General features: G+C 43.2%; 1 protein-coding gene across 7 annotated transcripts in view; it reads left to right on the top strand.

Moving 5' to 3' along the window:
• Nucleotides 1–6796, top strand: part of ETNPPL (ethanolamine-phosphate phospho-lyase) — a 41208-nt gene extending 34412 nt beyond the window's left edge. Inside the window, exons 13-14 of one of the 7 annotated variants that reach the window (XM_030313282.2) lie at nt 6049–6101; nt 6545–6796. In XM_030313282.2, coding sequence (XP_030169142.1) covers nt 6049–6101; nt 6545 — 54 coding nt within the window. In that variant the 3' untranslated portion in view covers nt 6546–6796. The other 6 variants (XM_030313288.1, XM_030313289.1, XM_030313286.1 and 3 more) reach the window with 6 other exon arrangements.
• Nucleotides 6797–9775: the final 2979 nt, after the last annotated feature.

Below are 9775 nucleotides of genomic sequence, written 5' to 3' on the forward strand. Positions count from 1 at the left end.
AATTTTAAAAAGAAAAGGAGAGAAGATGGGGAGATAAAAAATAATCACCCATTCCTTTCAAATATTCAATAATCTGGTTTTGTTTTTCATTAATAATATTGCTGTATGATATTCCTGAGATTACTAACCTATGGTGTCTATCTAAATTTTAAGTTTGTTTCTTTTCCTTTTTCTCTTCCAGAACTGCTTCTTTACTTAATCCCTCTTTTCTAATGGGTTTCAATCAAACAGGTTGATTTTATAGAAACACCAATTTCCTCGTGATGTTCTGATTCAATCACCCAGTCACTCCCGCCATTGCCCAATGGGGTAATGAAAAAATGGCCATAGCAGCAGGGATAAGAGCTATGCATAGACTCAGCAACATGGACTTCTGCTCACCAAGGTCAGTCTGGCTACAGCCACACCCGACTGCCCAGTCTGCCAACAGCAGCAGCCAATGCTATACTTCCAGTATGGCACGATTCCCAGAGAATTGGCCAAATGCTGAGTGGCAGGTTGATTAAAGTTTACCTCTTCAACCATGGGAGTGATAGTGCTTTATTTTCACTGGAGGAGATAGTTGACTCTGGATACGGATTTTCCTTTCCTGCCTCAATGCTTCCACCAAAACTATCATTCATGGATTTCCAGAATAAGTCCACTGTCATGGTACTACACACTGAATTACTTCTGACACAGGAGCTCATTTCACAGAAAATGAAATGTGGAGAAGGGTCCATGATCATAGAGTTCACTGGTTTTCCCATGTTTTCCATCATCCTGAAACAATTAGCTTACAAGAATGGTGGAACAGCCTTTTTATGACCCAGTGATGGTGGCAGCATCTTGCAAGGCTGGAGAAAATGTCCTTCAGAATGCAGTAAATGGTCTAAATTAGTGGACAATATATGGTGTTCTTTCCCTAGAATTCATGGGATTGGGAATCACAGGGTGGACATGACAGTGAATCCTCTCCCTATGAACTGCAATGATCCACTAGAAGAGTTTTTGCTTCCTAGCCCCACAAGTTTAGGCTTCGCTGGTTGGGAGGTCTTGGTTCCAAAGGGAATAACACTTCCACTAGTGGACACAACAATGATTCTTCCTAAAACTTGAGACTGCCTGCCGGCCACTTGGGTTTGTCATGCCACTGAATCAACAGGCGAAGAGAGTGGTTACTTTAATTCATTGGGATGACTGATACTGATCATTAAGGGAAAATAATGCTGCTAGTACACAAAAGGGCTAAGGAAGAGTATTTCTGGAATGCAAAGATAAACATCATCCAAAGATTTTTAAAAGTGTGTTTCAGGGGTGGATTTTGTATCCTTTTTTGGGGAAAGGGATGTGTGTTTGAGGTTGTATATGGCATAGCTGTGTCATGGTCGGTGGAAACATGAAGCTGCTACTGTCTTTATTTGAAAATTAAATACAGTTTAAGGAGATGTGCATAGGTTCCAAGTTGAGGAAGGAGGGACTGGGGTGGTTTTGTTTTGGATTTGGGTAGGGCGCAAAACAGACTCAGCTTTGAGACTGAGGGAGGCAGCGAAGCATCAGTCACTTTGTAGCTGACACCCATTGTCACTGCTATGCTGACTCACCTCCTTGGTGTGAGGCAGCAACTGGGCTGCAACTGCCCCACTTCCCCTGGGTCCCCCTTAGCTCCTCCAACTCCTGGGCCTGAGCTACGTGTTGAGTTCATGATGAAGGACCCAGCTAATGCATGACACTCATACCGTTAAAGTCAGAGGCAACCAAAACCAACATGGGTTTCAGCCTGTCCTCATGGGCTTATTCTTTGGATTCCGGATCTTGTTCTTCACACATTACATCTGCCTTCTCTTTCCAAATAAATGCTTGTCCTGCCTTGCAGAGATCGCACCACAATTGCATAAGGTCAAATCCCTGTAACAAATCCTTATAAATGTAATATAAGCATAAACATATGTGCATGTATATGAAAAGCAGACTTAGTGGGATATATATATATAATATAATATATATATCACATATGTCATATCTATATATAAAATAGATATACATATATATCCTGGTGGTTTTATTATTAGACCATGACTGATAGATGATACAAAGTAGATCCTCTTATCATAATGGAATTAATCTAAAAATCCATAACAGAATGATTACAGGAAAATCACCAAAACACTAGGAAATTAAATGGCACACTTTTAGATCATAGCAAAAAGAAGAAGTCTCAAAGGACATTAGAAAAGGTAAATGTTGAACATCAAATATACCACATTTTTATACTACTCTATAGCACCTAGAATGCATTAATACATTCTCAATTAACTGAAGGATATCTTAGGTGGGGTTCCCCGGAAGCAGAGCCTGAGACAGGAATTCTTTTGCAAATAATTTATTGGAGGAGCATTCAGGAGAAAGGGATTAAGGAAGCAAGGGGAGAGGAGAAATCAGGGAAAGAGGAAGCAGAGCTATCCTTACCAGGAGCCCACTGGTGTCTTTGGGGCATTTATGGCACCAGTTAACCCTGCTTCTGTCAAGGGGCCCTGGCCTTTACAGGATCATGCAGTCATTAGCTACAAGCCAAGGAGGGGGCTGTTTCCAGACATCTCTGGGATAGCCAATTCCCTTGGGCAGAGGTCAGTCTTCCGGAGAAAGGGGAGCCCTGAGTCGTTAGCAGTCAACACTTAAGAGTAGTTGGGAGCTTGGGGGGCCTGGGTGGCACAGTCGGTTGAGTGTCTGACTTTGGCTCAGGTCATGATCTCACGGTTCGTGGGTTCGAGCCCCGCATCGGGCTCTGTGTTGATAGCTCAGAGCCTGGAGCCTGCTTCGGATTCTGTGTCTCCTCTCTCTGCCCCTCCCCTGATAGCGCTCTGCCTCTCTCTCTCAAAAATAAATAAACATTGAAAAAAAATTTAAAAAAATATAAAGAGTAGTTGGGGACTGGTTGTCCTAGCCTAATAAAAGGGGTTGGTGTGGACAGGGCATCAGCAGCACCCATTAAAAACCTATTAAAAAGGGTTTCCAAAGAGATTTATTTGTTGTGAGACCTCTAATCCATTTTCTTTAATTTTGAGACAGAGAGGCATGATCCTTCACTAAGGTGTCTGAGCATATAAATAGCATTTTAAAACATGGTTTCCTTCTACTATCACAAAAAACAACTAGAAAAAATTCTAACAAGAGAGCTGCTGTGCAATGGGAACCACAAGAAACCTGTCTTTACATTAGACACACGCCTAAGGAAACAGTGAGATATGTGCAGTGTCACCCGAACCAGGCAGGAGCCAGAACTTGTCTTCCAGCTCTGCCACTTAATCACCCTGTGACTTTAGTGAGTCATTTGTTTTTTCAGAATCTGTGTCTTCAGCTGTGAGATCAGAATAATCACACCGATGCTCCCCACTTCCTAGGAAGTTGTGAGAGGGAACTGAAATATACATACGGAGGGTGCTCGGAAGCCCGAGGTTTTGCTAACTATAAGCTTTGAGTACCAAGTTTGAAAACACCCACACAGGTGACTGGGTTGCTGAACAACTGTTGATCCTTCCCCAAAGGCCGAGGTTGAAGAAACCACAGAGAGGAAACTGAGAACTTCTCTGGGTGGGGGTGGTTTGAACTTGGGAGTCTGAAGGTGGGGGGCAGGGTGGTCCGGGAAGGAGGCCCACCAGCTCAGCTTAGTGGAGAAAAGGGAAAACAGGAGGGGAAACGGGCTCTGCACTGGCTCCACCCTCGCCATCACCTTGGGCCACACAGTGAGTGCCTTCAGACCTCAGCTCCAGGTGTCCCCAGCACTAGTGTCCGGGTTTGAAAGGTCAGTACTTGGAAACTGAGAACTATAGGTGGAACTAACTGACCTCAGGTGGTTGTTTTCCCACCTCTCTTCCCCTTCAAACCCCTGCTGCACTCTACCTCGGGCTCTCCCACCCCCATCCAGCCCCGTTACCTGAGCTTGAAGGTTCTGAACTTGTTCCAATTGCGCTGCCCCACTGCTCTGGGTATTCTTGTATACATCTCCGTTTGCACATCGCCGTAGTTTCTGTTGAGTGTGTGCTCAGGCGTGGAATTGCTGAGTGCTTAGGGTATCTGAATGCTCAACTTAGGTAGATAATGCCAAACTATTACCACCAAAGTCGTTACCCCAGTTTATACTCCTACCAGCAACTTGCAAGAGATCCCGAAGATCCGCCTCTTCTTCAGTATTTCATATTGTCAGTAGTGCTGTTCATAACAGGAAAAACCTGGAAACACACAGATGCTCCCAGCAGTTGAGTAGATTAATAAGCTATGACCTATTTTCAGAGCAGAATATAATACAGCACTCAAAAATGATGAACCACACCGTACACACAATGCATTTTTTAACGATGCGTTTAAATATCAAAAAGAAGCACACCATAAGCAAAGCAGTTAGTGCTGAACACGGGATGAGGGGGAAGGATGACGAAGGATAGTTTGATAGGAGGTATCGTGTGGTTAATTGTAAGTTACTCTCAAGGCCCTAGCTCTCAATTTAGTGGTATGTTCTCAGGTAGTTATTGCATTATTTAAAGTAGCTGACTGAATGACTAAAGACCACGCACGAACCAATGATGAGGCTATGTCACAAACCAAATATCGTGTTCATTCAATTCTATACACTTATACATGTAAGTTTTTTAAATGGAAAAAAGGACAGATGGATAGAAGGAAGAAACCACCAAACGTTGAGAACTAAACAGAAATCACTCAACACTGTGGCTTACCTGTTGGTTGGGTGTTTGTGCACATCTACTCCTTTGTGTCCCTCAGGACTTTGCCCCCTTGTGCCAGTTCCAAAAGGTGGGCGTGCACATCCAGAAAAAATCTTCAGAATACACTAACTACTCAGTTTTACAACCCATTCCTGGGCCCACACAATCTCTAAAATAAAAAAAGTGGCAGGGAGAGTTTGCTCTTGTTTTGCAACCAGTAGAAACAGAGGGGGAAAAAAAATGAATCCTTTCCTCATAGCAGTGAAAATGGGTGTTCTCAAGTCTTGGTGGTATAGTGATCACCTGGTGGCTTTTTAACATGCACCTTCCTTAGACATTTATTTTCAGGTACCAGCATTTTTAACCATCATTCCAGATCATTCCGATTCAGGTAGTCTGAGGACCATGTTGTGGGAAATACTGGGTTAAAGAATGGAAACAAGAGGAGTGTTTGTATAGCTAAGGAAGTTGCCATTAAGGGGTCGGTAAATGGGGCAATTAAGAGCCAATTTTATTGTGAACATATAAAACCTTGTAAATTATGAGTCAACTAGGGAAATGACTCTCTTCCTTTTCATGTGTTTAATATGTATTATTTCTGAGAATTTGTATTGGTCCTTGGGAGATGTGTGTGTATGTTTATTTTCTAACAGGTACCTCATGGACACTTAAAAGTATACTAGCACGTCTGCAAATCTTATCCTGACAAGGAGACCTTAAAAAGGATTAGACTTGAACGCGTCTTCTGGAATGACATGCCAAGAGCACTGCACACCATCTGAAGCCAAGTCAACTAGACATGGCTGAACATAATTTTTTCCCCTTTGTACCAAATATAATGGTGCAGAGTGACCCTTAATGTGGAAGGGAAAACTGGCACTTGGATTTCCAATAACATTAAAATATTCCCGAGTTTATCTTTTTTTAATTAAATAAACCCAGTCATTCCAGGATTTTCTCATAGAAACCTATTTCCCAAGCATTGATTTTTTTTTAATTCAAGGTTAATTATGTATGAAATATAGTTTATACATGATAAATTTCATCCATTGTAAGCATATGGATTAACAGTGTCTTTCATATTTGACAAACATATATGAAGAGTACAGAAGTAGCCAGAACCTCTTCTTTCTGGTCTATGGCCAGTGTATGTTTGATTCCAGGAGCCATGGTTGTCAGGATAAACTATATGTTTGATGTAAAGTCTCAGAGAGGTAAGAATATTTGAGTTCTCTACAGATCTAAGTGGTGCTTCTGGAGTTTATATTCTGTACTATTCGGCTCTGGCTGCCATAACAAAATACAATAGACTAGGTGGCTTAAACAACACCAATTTATTTTCTCACAGTTCTGGAAGCTGGAAGTCCAAGATCAGGCTAGAAGAAGCATGGCTGGTTTCTAGTGAGTCCCTCTTCCTGTCTTACATGTAGCTGCTTTTTCACCGTGGCTTCACATGCTGTGGAGAGAGAGACAGCAAGCTCACTGGTATCTCTTCTAATGAGGGCACTAATCCCATCATGAAGCCCCCACCATCGTGACTTCACCTAAACTTAATTATCTCTCAAAAGCTCCATTTCCACATACCATTACACTGGGGGTTGGGGTTTCCGCATACAAATTTATTGGCGAAGGAGTCTATAGTGTACCCACAGAATGTATTTCTGGCTCAAATCTTCAGACCTATACTGGGTTTGGGAGGCTAGGGGCAAAGAATCTCCTACTTCTACAGAAAGCACTCAGAGAAACTCTTTGCCTATAATCAAGTCTTAATGGGGAAATGTGAGGATCAACTCTTTCTGTGGGCAACACAAGAGCTGGGTGTTTTTTTTTTTACCCCCTTCTAGGTCAAAGGGTGTCAGGTTGAGACTTCACGTCACTCTTCAGTGTCATGACTGGGGTCAAGAGGCAAAGTTCTATCCTTCAGAAAGTCAGGGCCTTACCTGCCGTTGAGTCCACAGTCAGATGCATGACAACCTGAGGTTAGTTTGATCATCTTTATTATAACCATTGAGGTCCTGATGCACCTGCTTTAAAAGGAGCAAGATGATGAATTTTTTCTGATATTCCAAGTTATAAAAATAAAGCTCAGAAAGTCAAGATGGCTCTGATGTATTAAAAAATAGGGGCACCTGCGTGGCTCAGTCGGTAAAGCATTTGGACTCTCAATTTCAGCTCAGGTCATGATCTCACCAATGTGAGATCGAGACCTGACTCAGGCTCTGAGCTGGGCTTGGTACAGCCAGCTTACGATTCTCTCTCAATCTGGGGCGCCCGGTGGCTCCATCAGTTAAGCGTCTGACCTCGACTCAGGTCATGATTTCATGGCTCATGAGTTCAAGCCCCACGTCAGGCTCTGTGCTGACAGCTTAGAGCCTGGAGCCTGCTTCAGAGTCTGTCTCCCTCTCTCTCTCTGCCCCTCCCCACTCATGCTCTATCTATCTCTCTCTCTCTGTCCTTCAAAATATGTAAACATTAAAAAAAATATTTTCTCTCAATCTCCCTCTGCCCCTCGCCAACTTCCACCTGCTTAAGATTCTCTCTCCCTCTCTTTCTGCCCCTTCCCCACTTGCACGCGAGTGTGAGCTCTCTCTAAAAAAAAAAAAAAAAAGAATAAAGCCTCTATAGTTGGTACTTTACATGTAGTTGGCCTTCCCAGGAAAATGTGAAAAGTTGTCCCTGTTACCATGAACTGCTTTGGGATCCTCAAACAAAATTAGCAATTTATTCAATAGAAAAAATATCCAGTGAATAGACAAAATTCTAACTGAACCCTCAAACTGAGCCACTTTATCTCTACCAAATAATTATTAATAATAATGATCATAATAATGATGATTATTATTAAACAGGAAATCTGTAGCTTTGAAAAGAAAACCTAAGAATTTCTCTCAAATCTTCTAATGTGATGGGATCCAAACATAAAGAATAATTTGAATGAAAAAGTTTGCCCCCAAAAATGCATGAGATCCTTTCATTGTGATTGTTTCCATGTGCCTTTCTGAGAGCTTCACAGGTCAAATCCAAGAATGAGAGAAAACAGTCTTTTTTTTTTTTTTAATGGCATGTTTGCATTAGATAGTCCTCCATTAGTTTTATATCTGATCTGGCTTGATTCTGGGTGTTATAACTGGGGAGTGCAGACTGCCGTGGCCCCCCCGAGAGGGAGCTGCCGCCAGTCAGGGGGAAGAGAAGCAGAACATTCTCTAACTTACCAGATGCTTAGGCTAGGCAGTGAAACCTCCAAATGAAAGGGCAGCAAAATTTTCTTATCTCCACCCCATAATGAAGTCATAAAAGTCTTGACTTTCCCTGATGTGTGGCCATGTGGTTTTAAACAGTGCATGAGTTTGGGTTTTCCTACAAGCAGACCTTGAGACAAAAACCTGGGGATGGAGAGTTGGCTTTGGAGATAATCCCAAGGAGCAGAAGTGGGGAAGTGGGGAATCTGAGCCTGGGAAGTGAGAAAAAAAAAAAAAACAATAAGGAAGGAAACACCGCCCTCATGTGGGGTTTGTTTCCTTTCAAAGTACTTTGAAATGATTAGTTAAAGGCTAAATATGAACTCGAAGACACTCCATGATTTATAATTTTTGTCTATCTTTCCTCCTAAAAATATTTCCATGCTGGACCTGTTGTTCCTATATCCATTAAGCATATCCATTGGACTGGTCTCCCACCCCAGCCTTTCCTGGAGTGTTTTATCTGGCTTGAAAGCTTATGACTGAGATGTAAGTCCGCGTGGTAAATACCAACCCAGAGGAGCCGTTTTAAAGTCCATCTGCACTATGCTGGAGGAGGAAAGGAGAGTCGGCCGGGCTCCCTGAAGGCCCGGAGGCACGCTGAGGTGACACAGGCATACTCATCGATGCCTTTGGCAAATATTTCTTGGATTCTTCCCGCGTTTCTGCTTAGGATCAGCCCCCGCCAGGAGAAGCAGATGTAAACAGCACAATGACAACACAGGGTGGTATGTGCTGTGTCATCAAGACGCACAGAGAGTGTGCTGGGATCACTGACAAGGGAGCAGTCGACTTTGTCCAGGGCAGCGCAGAAGTCCCCATAGTCCAGGAGATACAGAAAGAAGGGCATTTCCCAGACAGAGAGGGTAGACACCCCTTCCAGACAAAGAGCCGGCATTTGCAAGAGCCCAGGGTCTAGAGTGAGAACCAGCGAAAGAGAAAGGGAAGAAGGAAGACCAGAGGACAAAGAGAAGGGAACTGCTATGGAAGGAGACGAAGGAATTATAAAGGGATGTGGACATTATCTCCTAACCTGTGAGGGGGCCTTTGAAGAGATTTAAACAAACAGATTTGCACTCTATAAAGATCTCTAAGGTAGCTGCAGGGTTGAGAGCAAGGAGGTGCGTCCGCGGTAGGGGAAGAGGGATTGGATGGTCAGTTTCCTTCACTGCTATAACAAACTACCACAAATGTAGTGGCTTAAAACACAAATTTATTCTGTTAGAGTCCTGGAGGTCAGAAGCCCACAGGGAATCCTACAAGGAGCCTTCTGTGGGCTCCAGGGTAGAGTCTGTTTCCTTGTCTCCTCCACTCTCAGAGACCACCTGCTTGGCTTGGCTCCTCGTCCAACTTCCTCCACCTTCAGAGTGCTTCACTCCAACCTCCAGATCGCATCCGACCTCGTCCTCCTTTGACCTGCTGGCTGCCCTCTTATTAGGACTCTTGCGATTACATAAGATTCAGTTGGATAATCTAGGAAATCTCCCCACCGCAAAATCCTTAATTTAGACACATCTGCAAAGTCCCTTTGGATATAAGGCAATATTCACAGTTTCAGGCATTGGGACAGAATATCCCTGGGGGACCATTATTCAATCCACCACAATGATAGTTTCCAAATGAGAGACAAGTCAAATGAACCCCTAAAATACATGGGAATATCTTAAAGTAAGGGAGCTCCAGGGAGGAAGAAATTTTTTTAACGTTTATTTTATTTTTGAGAGAGAAGGAAGAGAGTGCGAGTGGGGGAGGAGCAGAGAGAGGGATACAGAGGATCCAAAGCAGGCTGTGTCTGTGCTGACAGCAACAAGCCCAAGGCAGGGCTTGAACTCACGA

This window comes from Lynx canadensis, chromosome B1, assembly GCF_007474595.2.
Source record: "Lynx canadensis isolate LIC74 chromosome B1, mLynCan4.pri.v2, whole genome shotgun sequence".
Lineage (NCBI taxonomy): Eukaryota > Metazoa > Chordata > Mammalia > Carnivora > Felidae > Lynx > Lynx canadensis.